General features: G+C 43.9%; 1 protein-coding gene across 1 annotated transcript in view; it reads right to left on the bottom strand.

The window, feature by feature from the left end:
- The window catches only part of LOC139276883 (bactericidal permeability-increasing protein-like), a 115,759-nt gene that overhangs the window by 81,785 nt on the left and 16,048 nt on the right, over window positions 1–17,926 (bottom strand). The window contains exons 3-7 of the mRNA XM_070894880.1: window positions 17,474–17,588; window positions 8,525–8,653; window positions 6,889–7,044; window positions 2,329–2,392; window positions 127–190 (exon numbers count right to left, since the gene is read on the bottom strand). Of these exons, the coding sequence (XP_070750981.1) occupies window positions 127–190; window positions 2,329–2,392; window positions 6,889–7,044; window positions 8,525–8,653; window positions 17,474–17,588 (528 nt within the window). The remainder of the gene's footprint in view (window positions 1–126; window positions 191–2,328; window positions 2,393–6,888; window positions 7,045–8,524; window positions 8,654–17,473; window positions 17,589–17,926) is intronic.

Raw genomic sequence — 17,926 nt, 5'->3', positions numbered from 1 at the left:
TATATAGGATATAGCCCCCGTCATTATAAAACAGTATGTTATACAATTCACCATGAGCAAAGCTATGTGACATCTGCTAGTTATATTATAATATTACAACCTGAGTACTTAATATTTTTCTCACACCTGGCACAGTTTGGAGAAATGGATGCACTTTTTCACTGAGAATGTTCTGCAATTCAAGACAGATCTGCAAAAGTAAAATAAATTATTGCCACAATTAAAAATATTGTTACAGAAGCTTACATTTAATATTTTATTATATAACATTAATTATATGATGCTCTAAGGCACTAATTTCTCTGCCTTTCTTAAATGCGTAAACTTAGTCAACTTAACAAAATACCATTATTTCCAAAGATTGTTTATTTGCATTAGATTTTAACTCCAACATCAGCTTCCATAGTTTGTGTATGTTGGTGTCCCAGTGTTATTGCCGCTTCAGTTATTTTGAAATGATATACCCTGCACTATACAGAACACTGAATCAGCATAAGAATTGAATTAGGAGGTATCAGCTTCCTGTTCCCAAAGGTGGAATATTGCAGTACCCTGTATTCTGCCCATATTATTTTTATGTTTGGGCACATTGTTCAGCCATGAACTCATTGAATGGCGGTGCAGGCTCGAAGGGCCGAATGGCCTACTCCTGCACCTATTTTCTATGTTTCTATCTATGATATCTTTGATTGTTGATTTTCTTTTGTTAAATTATGCATCTCAGACCATTAATAACTTTTTGAAAATCCTGAACAATTTGCTGAACATTTGTTTAACAGGCCTGTAAAATAGGAATTTTTGCATTGTGTATTGAAGAGATTGGGACAAATTTTGGAATTCTGCAAGTGGTTTAGAGCCTCAGGTGAAAATTTGGACTTGTGTCACTTGTCTTGGATCAGTGAGAATGTCTTTTGTTTATTATCCATGAAGAAAAGTCAAGGGTAGCAAATTGGTTGATGACACAGAATTCTGATTGAATATTTTATATTCATTGGTGATATTTTTATTGTCTTAATTTTTATAAGCTTATGATATGGTGAGGAAGCTAGGTGCATTTTCTTCTTTGCAAAGTTTTCTCAATTATGCTCGAAGTACCTTTCTGATTAAAACCTGGGCAAGTTGTCAAGTCTAATAGTTATGGAACAGAAGCTCCCCACCACACTTAGGCAGACTGCAGTATGTTTTCTACTTGGGATTTTTGGTTACATCTATAAACACAAATATCATATTGCCCCTATCTGTTTTGAACAGATAGACCGAGGAAGTTCTTCAGGAAGACTTTATTGTTTACTTTGACTATTGGCACTAAGGTTTATAACTATAAGCACATTCCATTGTTGAAGGAAATAGCGAGCAAGTATTTATTAGAACACCTATAAATATCTGGCCCCAAAATGCAGTAAATACCCTACCTGATTTGCTATGATACTCAGAAACAATTATAAAAAAGTAAGATTACTAAGTAGGGGTTGGGTAAGTAAGAAAGAAACTTCTTCAAAACATTTTGGTAAAGATTGCTTTAGTAAAAGTTGTATGGTGCATTTATTTGCTTGGTGCTCATTGATCCTGGCATTAACCCCTAATTCAGCAAGAGGTAATATTATTTTAAATAATATTGGCATTTGCACAATAAAGTTAGCCCTTCCCTCAGTTTATTTATAAATATCTGCCCATAGATACCCTAACTGAACTTTGTCCTTTTATAGCAATAACCAACTTCCCCTCCTTATTGTCTGTGTGTTTCCTTACATGTTAATTTTAGGAATTGCCAAACTTATTGAAGTATGCGGCATGTAATATTTAAAATAGAAAACTTGTGGCAAAGAGTAAACTAATGATGTATTTCCACCTCATTTTCTCTCTTCTTCCTTGCACGCTGTTTGTCACCAGACATATTTTACATAGAATTACAGAACAGAAATGGGCCATTCGGCCCAACTGGTCCAAGCATGCTCCACATGAGCCTCCTCCCACCCTACTTCATCTAACCCTATCAGCATATCCTTCTATTCCTTTCTTCCTCATTTATGTACCTAGCTTCCCCTTAAAAACATCTGTACTTTTCCATGTGGTAGCAAGTTCTACATTCTAACCACTCTTTAGGGAAAGAATTTTGCTCAAGTGTTAACATCTAAATGGCCAAGTAACTTTGAAATATCAAATAACTAGTTCACAAATATAATGTTTTTTGTCAATAAATCTTGAAATTGCCGTTATATTGTGTTACTGTATTTACATTAATAGCATATAAAGGCAAATAGATCTCTCGGGGTGGCCCCCACTTCGCAGGTGTTACTTCGCTTAAATTAACTATGCTTTATACCATACCTTGCCATTTAGATAGCTTCTTAAGGATGGTTCAAACCATCTGATGATTAGGTTGTACAACCAGCTGGGTATAAAAGAACAATGATGGAATATTAATTAATCATAACTTTCTAGAAAATTTTAGGTAAAACATTTTTTTTGTATTATGAGCATAATATTTAAGGACTTGATTGCTGATCTGCTCAGACACCCTGCAGTTTGATTTTATCCTTTCAGCCTCTATGCACAGCCTGCAGTCTTGATAAAATCTATGCATCCCCAGGCAAGTCCAGTGACGAGTGAAAGAAAACACAAAAAGAAAGACTTGCAATTATATAGGGCCTTTCCCATCATTAGGATGCCCCAAAGCGCTTTACATCCAATTCATCATCATAGGCAGTCCCTCGAAATTGAGGAAGACTTGCTTCCACTCTAAAAGTGAGTTCTCAGGTGGCTGTACAGTCCAATACGGGAATTACAGTCTCTGTCGCAGGTGGGACAGACAGTCGTTGAAGGAAAGGGTGGGGAGGGAGTCTGGTTTGTCGCACGCTCCTTCTGCTCTCTGCGCTTGGTTTCCGCATGCTCTCGGCGATGAGACTCGAGGTGCTCAGCACTCTCCCGGATGCTCTTCCTCCACTTTGGGTGGTCTTGGGCCAGGGATTCCCAGGTGCCGGTGGGGATGTTGCACTTTATCAAGGAGGCTTTAAGGGTGTCCGTGAAACGTTTCCTCTGCCCACCTGGAGTTCGCTTGCTGTGTATGAGTTCCAAATAGAGTGCTTGCTTTGGGAGTCTTGTGTCAGGCAAGTAGACGATGTGGCCTGCCCAATGGAGCTGGTCAAGTGTGGTCAGTACTTCGATGCTGGGGATGTTGGCCTGGTCGAGAATACCGGCGTTGGTGTGTCTGTCCTCTCAGGGGATTTGCAGGATCTTGCGGAGGCAGCGCTGGTGGTACTTCTGCAGCGCTTTGAGGTGTCTAGTGTATATGGTCGACCACTCTGAGCCATATAGGAGGGCGAGTATCACTACTGCTCTGTAGACCATAAGCATAGTGCCAGATTTGAGGTCCTGGTCTTCAAAAACTCTCTTCCTCAAGCGACCAAAGGCTGCGCTGGCACACTGGAGGCGGTGTTGGACCTCGTCGTCGATGTCTGCCCTTGCTGATAGTAGGCTCCCGAGTTATGGAAAATGGTCCCCGTTGTCCAAGGCCACGGCGTGGATTTTGATGACCGGGGGCAGTGCTGTGTGGCGGGGACAGGTTGGTGGAGGGCCTTTATCTTACTGATGTTTAGTGTAAGGCCCATGCTTTTGTACGACTCGATGAAGATGTTGACGATGGCTTGGAGTTTGGCCTCTGAATGTGCGCAGCCGCAAGCGTCGTCCACGTACTATAGTTCGATGACAGAGGATGGGATGACTTTGGATCTCGCCTGGAGGTGATGAAGGTTGAACAGGTTCCCATTGGTTCTATAGTTTAGTTCCACTCCAGCTTATTGAGAGTGAGATGGAGTATTGCAGGGAGGAAGATCGAGAAGAGCATTGGTGCGATGACGCAGCACTGCTTGACCCCGGTCCGGATGTGGATTGGGTCTTTGCTGGATCTGTTGGTCATGATCACGGCTTGCATGTCATCGTGGAGCAGGTGGAGGATGGTGGCAAACATTTGGGGGCAGCCGAAACGGAGGAGGACGCTCCATAATCCCTCACGGTTGGCAGTGTCAAAAGCCTTTGTGAGGTCAAAGAAGGCTATGTACAAGAGTTGGTGCTGTTCCCTGCATTTCTCTTGTAGTTGTCGCGTGGTGAAGATGATGTCCGTTGTACCCCTTAGTGAACGGAATCTGCATTGTGACACTGGGAGGAGCTCTTCCGCCACAGGGAGAAGACAGTTGAGGAGAATTCTAGCAATGACTTTCCCAGTGGCCAACAGCAGGGAGATTCCTCTGTAGTTGCCGCAGTCGGACTTGACCCCTTTTTTGAAGATGGTCACGATTACGGCATCTCTGATATTTCCCGGCATGCTCTGCTCCTTCCAGATAAGAGAGATGAGGTCATGCATTTGTACCAATAGTGCTTCTCCACCATACTTTAGTGCCTCGGCGGGGATTCTATCCGCTCCCGATGCTTTGTTGTTCTTGAGCTGATGGATGGCCTTTTCTACCTCGTGCAGTGCTGGGGTTTTGCTGAGATAGTGGCGGGTAGCATGCTGCGGGATGCAGTTCAATTAAGTACTTTATAATTATAGTCACTAATGGAATGTAGGAAACGGGACAGTTTCTGTTCCTCCTCTCTCCGTACTGTCATGGCTAATGGTCCTGATGTCTGCGTCTGAATACTGGAAGTGAATACTCCCATTTTAAAGGGAGTTCCTGCCTTCAGCAGACAGAAGCAGTTGTCCTTAGTGCTGGTTAGATTTTAACAACTCAAATGGAGAAGCAGCGTTTATTTATTGCATTTGTCACTGCACTTGATTGGGGTGGGGGTGCATAAAGGTCCCAATTGTACTGATTCTTGTCGGTATATATTGATGTCGCTCAGAATTTCAAAGTGCTAATGGTTGACATATACAATGTTGTGTCAGTAAAATTACTGCATCTTAAAAGATATTGGCCCCAATTTTCATCCCTTCTCTGCCTGAATGCAGGTCAGTTGGAGTGCACCCAAGCGCCTGGATTTTCGTGTTCATATCATCTGTATTGGGCTGATGTTCTCCAGGTGCAGGTATGCTCCATGACAGGAGATCCAGCCATTTCTTCAGACATGAGAGGTCTGTCCAAAAACATCAGCCAGAATACCTCCAGCTCTGAGGATCCAGTGCAACACTTTGGAGTGGAGGAAGATCACTTAGCTTTATACGCCTCTCTGACCTTGCTGGCTGCCCCTTCTCAGACTGCCTGATCTGAGGAAGGACCATTTGCAAGACTTGCCAAGAACTTTGTTTGGTTCCCCTGTGCTGGGCCGACCTGCAGCAAGATGAGACTGTTTCCATCAGTGCATAGGAGAGGAACATTCGGGCCATTGTTTCTGTTTATTTGCTGTTGCAGCAATAATTCCTCAAACATTGTCACCCATAATAGAAAGCTAAATGACCGTGAACAGTTACAGTGCAAAACTGTTTGACAAACTACTTTTTATTTATTTGCCAACACATAAAGCAATGGTATTGAAAAACATAATGGGGCTGATTTTCCTGTCTTCCCCTCCACTCTTCCCCCTCCTCCCCCCCACCACCGCGCCCCCTCCACCCCCCCACACCCCGCTACCCTGCCAGAGCACTGTACAGGCAGAGTGCACTTTGAGGCATTCTGCCTTCCCAGGTCTCTATCTTCCCCAAGTTGGTGGGCTAGGTCAGTCATAGGGCCCAGTTGCATCCTGGCCCTAGCCCATCCTGGTAAGGTCATGTGCTGGGAATTGGGGACAGAAGCACAGCTACAGGCCTGAGAGGCCTCCTCAGATCTTCAGTCTCAGTGAGGTCCAAGCTCAAGCCCTAATGCCAGTAATCATAGGATATTAATGGAAATGGTCACCCCATCCACCCCCCCCCCCCCCGACACAATCTCAGGAAATTGAGGCAGAGGGTGGGAATGTCCCCTTGTACCTCATTCCCATGGCAGTATTGGCCTGTGACTAGTGCTGGAATGCCCCAGAAATTCCAGGCCAACATAATTGGGGTGGAGACCTGGCATTAAGTGAGTCCACCTCATTTTCCTGACTTCTGCAATTGAGAAATAGGGATTTCTTGGGCACTGACCTCAAGAAAATCAGTCTCAATTTCTTCACTTGCACATGATGTAATTTTGACGAAGGTTATTTGTTTATTGTTTCTTTTTGGTTACAGTGTCCTTTTAAGTGTCAAAAGGAAAGGAGTGAAAAGTGTCATAAATTGATCAGTGTTTTTATTAAATTGACAAACCTGGGTGAGGAGCCAAGACTCCATGCTGGACACTGCCAAGAATGAAAAGAGCAGGAGAGAAGCCAAGAAGTAATGGTTAGGTGGAACCAAACTTGGGTTTTATAAATCTGCCAATTATAAAGGGTAAAGAAGAGCTTGGGGCGGTAAAGAGTTCCACAGTTCTGAAATCTGGGGATGAATGATTTGCAATAAACCTCTATTTCAACTGTTAGGGTGCAGAGAAGAAACAATCATGTTGGACAGTGTATTTAGAGTTTAGGAAGAATAGGAGAGGAATGTTCTAAGGAGCTTGAGCATATTAGTATATAAAAAATCTAGCAAGACAAGGAAGACTGTAGTGAAGTGAAATGTTGGATGAGGCAATGTTGTCAATAATGTGGATAGGTGAATGGAACCATTACTACTTAGTAATGGCAGCAGTTGGTCCGTCTTGCAAAAATCCAATACAAGTTGTGATAAAGGTTAATCCTCACAGACAAAAAATTCACAATGCACACCCTAACTCTGAAAGAACATGCGCATGGTTAGGTTATACAGTGCAGACATTGGAGGCAGCTGCATAAACTGACTATAAAATTTGAAATACCATAATGCAAAACACAGGTATCTACTAAACACATGATGAAGTATGAAGGGGAAATGCAGGATAAAAGTATGGGAAAGAACACAGATACCTAGCTTTTCCTGGAACATAAATTTGGAGTTTTGAAATGTAACTTGCACAGTCTGTTATTGATGCAGTAGGCCTGCCCGTATTGTCCTTGCCAAACGTAAGGTAAAAGGAGATGGCAATGCTGTTGAACTTCGCCTTTACAGTACCGTAAGTCCTTCTGCAGAATAAAAGGCTCAATGTAAGTTAAAAATTGTAAATATCAAATGCTAATTGATGCTGGAACTAAATGGGTGAAATGTTGATTCTTGCAGGTTAACAGGCCCAGAAATAAACAAACTCAATTACTCTGATGTATAAATCATTAAATTATGTTTTCAACAAGATAGTGATATCCTGACATTAATATGTTTCTTTAAAAGCTATGTGTGCTGTTGTTCTCTCAAGTTACTGTGAACTTCAAAGACTTGGCTATAAAATTGAAGAAATTCTCTTGGCATTAACTCACAGCTCTGTTTATTCAGTTTCAGTTTATATCTGGAGACTTAAATTCCGTGGATTGAAAATTTGTGTGATCAACATACAATTCTGCATCATGTGCATCTACGAAAGATTGTTGCATCCAAAATTCCTGTTGCATATAGGTTCATTTATGGAAACATGGGCTGCATATCTGCGGGAGAAGGGTGTGGTGCGCACAATCTGGCAAAAGTGCCCACCTGGGAGTTGAGATTTCCCTGTTAAAGTTCCTAGGAACAGGGGGAAGTCCCTTCATTTAGATGCCAATGGTGGGCCCAAACCATGGGTGTATATCAAGGAATAAAAACAGAAAATGCTGGAAATCTCAGCGGGTCAGGCAGCATCTGTGGAGAGAAAAACAGAGTTAACATTTCGGGTCGATAACCCTTCGTCCTGAAACGTTAACTCTGTTTTCTCTCCACAGATGCTGCCTGACCCGCTGAGATTTCCAGCATTTTCTGTTTTTATTCCAGATTCCAGCATCCGCTTTTATATTGATGTATATCAAGGGTTGCGCACCTTCACCCTGAGGCTGGAAAACTCTGTCCATGCTCCACCCGGAAATAAAACCTCTTTGTAAGGAGGCTGCATCTAAATAAGTTTTTTTTTTAAACTTTTTTTTCCATCAGTGATCAAGGTCATGATCCAGGCTTGGATCTCTCAGTGGGGCCCACTTCTGCGTTTCAGTGACCTGGTAGACTGTACCACCACCAATGATCTGCTGGGCCTCTGCTCAGCCTCTGCTCGGCATTTGTGGTGTTGGGAGTCATTGTCCACTGCCTTCTGCATCAATGGCCTTATTGGGACAGGCAGAGACTCTGCCCCCCCACCCCACACAAGGCCAGCTGGAAATTCCTGGGTAAGGTGGGGTCATGGCATCTCTGAGTCTAGATCTAATTTACAGCCCAGCTGCCATACATCTGCCAGATTTTCAGACCCAATACCTTTTTACACTGAACACACTGTATTGGAAGAAAGCTCAAAATGTAACTGAAAATGAGGCAATTCTCAAATCTGGTGCATTCAATGTGTTTTCTGGTGAATTTGTAAGAATTTAATCCTGCAGTAAGACTGTACACAGACCTCCAGAATAGTACGCATGAGTTGCAAAGGGCACTTGCCAAGATAAATGATTCAAACCCAAGTGCTGTAAGTTTTTTTCTGAGGTAAGGAGTACTTACAAAATCTTTGATTTGATGTGCCAGTTACCGTTCGTCTCAATGTAACCATTAGAAACAGCAACTTTCAACCCCATGTTAGGGACTGAAGTGAAACTCATGTCTGGCAAGTTCACGTTACTTATGGTGATCCTGAAAAATAAAGCCTGCTGGATGAATTGTGTTTACAATTTGAGCAATCTGGGTGTGCAGTGTACTTGGCCTACAATTTGAGAGATTTCCATTTGAGCCACTTCAAAAACAACAATTTTTATTTATATAGCGCCTTTAACATAATAAAACCTCCCAAGGCACTTTTCAGCAGTGTTATAAGACAAAACAGATAAATTTGGTACCGAGCCACATAAGAAGAAATTACAGCAGGTGACCAAAAGCTTGGTTAAAGAGGTAGGTTTTAAGGAGTGTCTTAAAGGAGGAAAGAGAGGTAGAGAGGCTCGAGAGGGAGTTCCAGAGCTGAGGGCCCAGGCAGCTGAAAGCACGGCCACCGATGTTTGAGCAGTTATAATCAGGGACGTTCAAGAGGGCAGAATTGGAGGAGCGCAGACATCTCGTGGGATTGTGAGGCTGAAAGAGATTACAGAGATAGGGAGGAGTGAGGCCATGGAGAGATTTTTAAACATGGATGAGAATCTTGAAATCGAGGCGTTGCTTAACCAGGAGCCAATGTAGGTCAGCGAGCACAGGGGTGAGTGGGACTTGGTACGAGTTAGGACACGGGCAGCCAAGTTTTGGATGATTTTGTGTGACATTGGCCAAGAAAATAAACATGCATCAATGCACTTGTGGATAAATTCACTCACGCACAGACATACTTACATAGATTTACACACACACACATATATATATATATATATGTTATAAATAAATAAAATGCCAATGCTCAAATAACACATTTTCATATGTTTCATATAGTGTGTAAAATGGCCGATTCCATCAGTTACCCGATAGGTGGGTTAGGTTAAAATCACCCCTTTGATGAGTCACAACTTCCTTTAGTGAACATTGTGAAGACTTAAGCTACTGTTTGCCACTTGACATAAACCTTGCTTTAATGCTATCAATGCCATTTGTCTTTCACTTAGTCTGAACAAAACTTGACCTGAACTAAGCTTCTACCTTTGCAACATTGCTTGTCTCTTCCCCTACCACAGCTCTTCTTCACTATTGTTGTCTCCAAATGTACTCATCAGTCCAGCACCCTCCATTAGCTATCCTCTATAAGCTGCAATTTGTCGGAAACACAGCTGCTTCCATCCTGTCCTGCTTCCCCATTCCCTCCGTGCTCACTTATTGGTTCTCCAATATATCTAATTTAAAATCTTTACCCTTGTTTTCAAATTTATCCATGGCCTAATACCTCTCTGTCTCTGTAACTTCCTCCAGACATGCAAATGCTTCAGTCCTTGGATTCTGGCCTCCTGTGTAACAACCCCTCCCTTCAGCCCAATATAGGTGGCAAAGTTTTCAGTTGGCTAAGTCCTTCTCTCTCAAACTCCCTTCAACTCTGTGCTCCTTCAAAACCTTCTGAAAAACGCATCTCTTCTTGCTTTCAGTCACCTCTTTTAACCTGTCTCCCATGGCTATACAGCCATTCCTCATAAATTAGCTGTGAAGTGCTTTGGAACTCTTGTTACTTTAAAGGCGCTTTATAAATGCAAGCTGTTGTTGTGCTCTTTTGACAGATGATATTTTGTTTATGTTTCACCTTTCAGATGATGTGGTTCTAATAAATCTTTTCAACAAAAATTGTCATTTAAATTGTAATACCCGAGTGTAAGCCAGTTTAAGACAATAAAACCATTTTAAATGACTAATAGCATGCTAATCAATACATAAATAAATATTCACAGTATATAAAACTGTTTAATTCATTAATCATATTTTTGCTCTATCATATTAAGATATTAATACATTTGCAGAATAGGCATGTAATTGATAAATGAAATTCAATACAGTTAAGTGTAAGGTGCGTCATTTTGATAGGAAGAATAAGGAGGCCACATACTCCTTGGAAAATAAGTGTCTTAATGGGGTATAGGAGCAGAAGGATCGGGGGATACAGATACACAAATCACTAACAGTACTGACGTAGGTTAATAAGACCGTAAAGAAAGAAAACAAATCACTGGAGTTCAGGGATAGAATTCAGGGCAGAGAGGTTAGCGTGCGAGTGTATTCGCTGGTCACAATGTGGTCTCCTCTACATTGGAGAGACCAAATGTAGATTGGGTGACCGCTTTGCGGAATACCCCCATTCAGTCCGCAAGCGTGACCCTGAGCTTCCGGTAAACTGACACTTTAATTCTCCACCCCAGTCACACTCTGATCTCTTTGTCCTCGGCCTCTCACATTGTTCCAATGAAGCTCCACGTAAGATCAAGGAACAGTAACTCATCGTTTGATTGGGCACTTTACAACCTTCTGGACTCAAAATTGAATTCAACAATTTCAGACCATAACCACTGCCCCTATTTTTTCAGATGGCAGCTGTTGATGATTCTGCTATTCCCATTTACATCTCTTTTAGACCCATTTTTTGTTTCTTTACTTGTCCCATTACCATTTCCTTTTGCTTTGTACAATCATATCTTTTGTCATTTAATCTCTCCTGCCTTCCACCCGATCGCAGGCCTTCCCTTTTGTTCTTTCCTCCCTTTCCCTGCCCCTGCAGTTGCTTAAAACCTTCTAAATCTCTAACTTTTTCCAGTTCTGACTAAAGACCTGAAACATTAATTCAGTTAATCTCCCAATAGATACTGCCTGACCTGCTGAGTATTTCCAGCATTTTCTGGGATTATATAGTAGCTCTTTCAGAGAGCTGGCACAGATGTAGTCAGCTGAATGGCCTCATCCTATGCTGTAAAATGTTAAGAACACAATTTTAACTAAACATAGTACAAAAACTCCCCATAAATTCAGCACAAATTGACACTAAATTATGTATCTTAGATAGCTTATAAAATCACACTAGTGCTGCTCTGACATTGAGTTTAAGGCCTATTCAGGGCAGAATGGAGGGAGGTTTACTCAACATCTAGACTGTGTTACACCTGACCTAAGTGGTCTTGATGTTCTTGTCAAAAAATAGAGAAGTATTCTGATCTTTAGCATTGACATCTTCACTTGAAAGACCACTAAAAAAATCTCTTCCTCCACAAAAGAAGTTAACTCATATGAACAGGAAAAGTGCACTTGGCTTTTAGCAACAAACAAAAAGGACCCCTAATCTGCACAGTCTGGCACACTCACACCTTAGCTATGGTGGGTGTGCAGCAGCCTTGACCTTGCTCTGTTGGGACCTGGCCATCACTGGGAGTTTGCAGTGGCCTTGTATGGGGGAAGAACCTCTCTCCACTTCAAACATGGTTCCCTGAAATAGAGAAGGAACACTGGGAGTTCCAACAGTCCCAATCTCGGTGGGACTTGGTGTAAGGCTGGAAGCTGATATGCTCAAGAGATCAGATGTACTAACCTCCAGCCAACACAAGTAAGTCCCATAGTTGGGGGAGAGGTCAGTCAGGCTAGGGAAATAAACTGGTAAGTTTAAAAAAAAATAGTTTCTCTTTGGGCGAGGAGAAGGACCAGTGCCAGAGTTTCCAGTCTGTGTGGGCTGGAGGGCACCCAAGATGCATCTATAGTGTGTGGGTATCTGCCGTGTCCATAAAAATGAACTGATCCCACATACTTTGGCAGGGTTACCCCTGGAGGGCACCATCATGGCATTATGCGGAATTTATGTCCCATGCAAATTTGGGGCCAAGATGTTTCAAGATGTGCAGAGACAGATAGGGACATTTGGTGTTATATATGTGGACTTGTATTTACTCTGTACAGCCACCAGAGGGCTCATTCCCTGGAATCTCAAGGGATCCCATAATCCCTTGGGAACACAGATATTTAAGAAGGCTTCACAGGTTGGAGAAGCACCCTGGAGACCTGCAATAAAAGACAAAGGTCATACTTTCCTTTGAGTTCACAGTGTTCAGTCTGACTCTTTCTCCATACACAACAACTGGCGATGAGATACAGATAGCGAACCCAAAGATGCAGAGAACAATGGGCTTCCTGGAGAAATTTTCGGAGGGAGATGATTGCGAAACTGTTGTGGAGCGACTCGACCAATACTTTGTGGCCAATGAGCTAGATGGTGAAGAGAGCGCTGCCAAACGCAGAGCGATCCTCCTCACCGTCTGTGGGGCACCAACGTATGGCCTCATGAAGAATCTGCTCACTCCAGCGAAACCCACGGAGAAATCGTACGACGATTTGTGCACACTGGTCCGAGAGCATTTGAACCCGAAGGAAAGCGTTCTGATGGTGAGGTACTGGTTCTACATCTACAAAAGGTCTGAAGGCAGGGAAGTGGCGAGTTATGTCGCTGAGCTGAGACGCCTTGCAGGACATTGCGAATTTGAAGGACATTTGGAGCACATGCTCAGAGACTTTTTCGTACTTGGCATTGGCCACAAAACCATACTTCGCAAACTTTTGACTGTAGGGACTCAACCTTGAGTAAGGCCATAGTGATAGCCCAGGCGTTCATTGCCACCAGTGACAGTACAAAGCAAATCTCTTAGCACATAAGTGCTGCTATAAGTACTGTGAACAAAGTGATGTTGTTTTCGAATCGTAATGTACAGGGCAGGTCACACACACCTGCAGCTACACGTCCGCAGATGTCTCAAGGGTGATGAATGCAAGGCTATTAACACCTTGTTAGCGCTGGGGGAGTGATCATCGTTTTCATTCATGCCGATTCAAAGGATACGTTTGCAAGGGCTGTGGAACAATGGGACACCTCCATCGAGTGTGCAGGCAAGCTGCTAAGCCTGTTAAACCTGCAAACCACCATGTTGCAGAGGAGGACAGATCCACGGAGGATCACTACGAACCAGAGCCTCAGATAGAGGAGGTAGAGGCAAATGGGGTGCACACATTCACCACGAATTGTCCCCCGATAATGCTGAATGTTGAACTAAATGGACTCCTGGTGTCAATGGAGCTGGATATGGGCGCGAGCCCATAGGCAAAAATACTTTCAAAAGATGGTGGTGCAACAAGGCCTCAAGGCCTCAAGGCCTCAACTCCAGTTCGCACGAGACTAAGAACTCACACTAAAGAACTGATTCCTGTAATTGGCAGTGCTACCGTAAAGGTCTCCTACGATGGAGCGGTGCACAAGCTACCACTCTGGGTGGTACCGGGCAATGGTCCCATGTTGCTCGGCAGGAGCTGGCTGGGAAAGATATGCTGAAACTGGGACGATGTCCGAGCGCTATCGCCTGCTAACTACATTCATGTGCCCAGGTCTTAAACACATTTCCTTCGTTGTTCAAACCAGGCATCGGGAAATTCCAAGGAGCAAAAGTGCAGATCCACCTAATTCCGGGAGCGCGACCCATCCATCACAAGGCGAGAGCAGTACCATACATGATGAGAGAAAGGGTAGAGATCGAGCTAGACTGGCTGCAATGAGAGGGCATCACTTCACTGATCGAGTTCAGCGAGTGGGCCAGTCCTATTGTCCCAGTCCTCAAGGGAGATGGCACCGTCAGAATCTATGGCGATTACAAAGTAACTATCAATCGTTTCTCCCTGCAGGACCAATACCCACTACCAAAGGCTGACGACCTCTCTGCAACGCTGGCGGGAGGAAAGATGTTCACGAAGCTGGATCTGACTTCAGCCTACATGATGCAGGAACTGGAGGAATCATCAAAGGCCCTCATCTGCATCAACATGCACAAAGGTCTTTTAGTTTATAACAGATGCCCGTTTGGAATCCAATCAGCGGCGGCGATATTCCAGAGAAACATGGAAAGTTTACTGAAGTCAGTTCCGCACACCGTGATCTTCCAGGATGATATCTTGGTCATAGGTCGGAACACAGTCGAGCACCTGCAGAACCTGGAGGAGGTTCTTAGTCGACTCAACCGCATGGGGCTCAGATTAAAACGCTTGACGTGTGTTTTCCTGGCGCTTGAAGTGGAGTTCCTGGGAAGGAGGATTGCGGCGGACGGCATCAGGCCCACCAACATGAGGACGGAGGCAATCGAGAACGCTCCGAGGCCACAGAACGTGACGGAGCTGCAGTCGTTTCTGGGACTCTTGAATAATTTTGATAACTTCTTACCGGGTCTCAGCACACTGCTAGAACCACTACGTGTCTTACTACGAAAAGGGGGCGAATGGGTTTGTGGCAAAAGCCAAGAAAATGCCTTTGGAAAAGCGAGAAAATTGTTATGCTCAAACAACTTGCTTGTGTTGTATGATCCATGTAAACATTTGGTACTAGCATGTGATGGGTCGTCATATGGCGTCGGGTGTGTATTGCAACAAGCTAATGATTTCGGGAAACTACAACTAGTTGCTTATGCATCCAGGAGTCTGTCTAACGCCAAGAGAGCCAACAGCATGATTGAAAAAGAAACGTCAGCGTGTGTCTATGGGGTAAAGAAAATGCATCAGTACTTGTTTGGACTAAAATTTGAATTGGAAACTGACCATAAGCCACTTATATCCCTGTTTTCCGAGAGTAAAGGGATAAATACCAATGCATCGGCCCGCATCCAGAGATGGGCGCTCACGTTGTCCGCATACAACTACACCATCCGCCACAGGCCAGACACAGAAAACTGCACCGATGCTCTCAGTAGGCTGCCATTGCCCACCACGGGAGGGGAAATGGCGCAGCCCGCAGATCTAGCCATGGGTTATGGAAGCATTTGAGAGTGAGCAATCACCCGTCACTGCCCGGCAGATCAAAACCTGGACAAGCCAGGACCCCTTATTATCTCTAGTCAAAAGCTGTGTGCTTCACAAGAGCTGGTCCAGTGTCCCAGTGGAAATGCAGGAAGAGATAAAGCTGTTCCAGCGGCACAAAGGTGAAATGTCTATACAGGCAGACTGTCTTCTGTGGGGAAATCAGGTAGTGGTCCTCAAGAAGGGCAGAGACACCTTCATCAATGACCTCCACAGTACCCACCCAGGCATTGTAATGATGAAAGCAATAGCCAGATCCCATGTGTGGTGGCCTGGTATCGATGCGGACTTAGAGTCCTGCTCGCAGTTAAGCAATGTACCCAGGGGAGGTGCCGCTAAGTTTATGGTCTTGGCCCTCCAAACTGTCGTCTAGGGTACATGTCGACTATGCAGGCCCTTTTTTGGGTAAAATGTTCCTTGTGGTTGTAGACGAGTACTCCAAGTGGATTGAATGTGAGATAATGTCGGCTAGCACGTCCGCTGCCACCACTGAAAGCCTGCGGGCCATGTTTGTCACACACGGCTTACCCAATGTCCTGGGAGCGACAACGGGCCATGTTTTACCAGCGCTGAGTTCAAAGAATTCATGACCCGTAACGGGATCAAACATGTCACATCTGCCCCGTTTAAACCAGCATCCAATGGTCAGGCAGAGAGAGCAGTGCAAACCATCAAGCAAGGCTTGAAGAGGGTAACTGAAGGCTCAATGCAGATTCGCCTATCCTGAGTCCTGTTTAGCCACTGCACGAGACCCCACTCACTCACTCACTGGGATCCCACCTGCTGAACTGCTCATGAAAAGAGTACTGAAGACAAGGCTCTCATTAGTTCACCCTGATCTTCATGAACAGGTAGAGAGCAGGCGGCTTCAACAAAGTGCATACCATGATAGCGCAAATGTGTCACGCGAGATTGAAGTCAATTATCCTGTATTTGTATTAAATTATGGACAAGGTCCCAAGTGGCTTTCCGGCACTGTCGTGGCCAAAGAGGGGAGCAGGGTGTTTCGGGTCAAACTTTCAAATTGACTCATTCACCGGAAACACTTGGACCAAATCAAACTTAGATTCACGGACTACCCTGAGCAACCCACCTTGGACCCTACCTTTTTTGATCCCCCAACACACACACCAGTGGCTACCGACACCACGGTTGACCACGAAGCAGAACCCATCATCCACAGCAACCCTGCAGGGCCCAACACACCAGGCAGCCCAGCAAGGCCAGCTGCACAGCAGCCCAGTGAGGACCCAACAAATGATTCAACAACACCAACTTTCACACTGAGCCAATGAACCAGGGCAAGAAGGGTCCCAGATCGACTCACATTGTAAATAGTTGCACTATTGACTTTGGGGGGGGCGGGGGGCGGATGTTGTTATATATGTGGACTTGTATTTACTCTGTACAGCCACCAGAGGGCTCATTCCCCGGAGTCTCAAGGGATCCCATAATCCCTTGGGAGCACAGGTATTTAAGATGGCTTCACAGGTTGGAGAGGCACTCTGGAGCCCTGCAATAAAAGACTACGGTCACACTTTACTTTGAGCTCACAGTGTTCAGTCTGACTCTTTCTCCATACACAACATTTGGTAAAACTGCAAAAGGATCTGTGAGCCCTGAATTCATTCGCTACCCACTGTCATTGTGATGTGGTTTTTCAGAAACCAGTATTCACTCTCCACACTGGAGAAAGGACACCATCTAGCATTGGCCCTGGGAGCACCAACGGTACTGTAAGAATGGCACCTGGAATTTCAATCTTTGAACTCTAAACCAGTTTGGTTTAACATAATATTTGCCACAAGATATTGACATACTTATGCTACAACAAGTGCAAAAACAATTACAAATCCAACGTTGTCAAAAATGAATTGCACTTCCAATATGATGATGCTGCTAGAAACTGGATTATGGCAAGCTTGTGGAGTCAGGGGATTTCAATATCGAGGAATAGGAAGGAATAGCGAGGAGGTTGACTCAATCTTCGAATCAGAAAGTGTAAAAGGATCAAGTGCCTTTCCCCTCTTAGACTTTACTTGTTGGAAAAATGCTATTTAGCTCTCAAGTGCTACTTTCTCTCATAGTCATATGTGAAGACACTTATTTAAAGTGAGCTGAGCCTCTGTTGGATAAGACACGCACAACCCTTTTAGACAATTATTGTCAAAGAAACTATAATTAGCATACCTTTTTATGTTGTATTGAAGTTGGTGTAAGGCATTTGTATATTTGATGCCCGATATGTCTGGAATTTTCATTTCTAACAACCTGGCTTGTAAAACAGACATTATGATCTGGCAACCTGAAAGACAATTGCACCAATTATTTCAAATAATTTGAAATGGCAAAATGGACTTTCATCTTGATGGGGTTCTGTGATTGTCAAAAAGTCTTCAGCGATTTTCATTTGCGTTTCCAAACAAAACCTCATGTGCGGATATTCAATCACAGTGGTTTGGTTAGGTAGGGACCCTGGATCCAGAAGTTAGGTATAAAGGCACTTACCTCCTGGATCCAGCAGTCCCCACCTTGCTGTAACTGCCAGGTCTTATGAATTGTGTAAAGCCCGTTGTAAGAAGGACTGGTATTAGAGAGTCATAGAGATATTCTATTTGTAGTCATTGACCAAACTAATCTTAC

The sequence above is a fragment of the Pristiophorus japonicus genome, chromosome 12, assembly GCF_044704955.1.
Source record: "Pristiophorus japonicus isolate sPriJap1 chromosome 12, sPriJap1.hap1, whole genome shotgun sequence".
Lineage (NCBI taxonomy): Eukaryota > Metazoa > Chordata > Chondrichthyes > Pristiophoridae > Pristiophorus > Pristiophorus japonicus.
The sequence above is the reverse complement of the archived record's forward strand: the minus strand, read 5'-3'. Positions and strand labels throughout refer to the sequence as shown.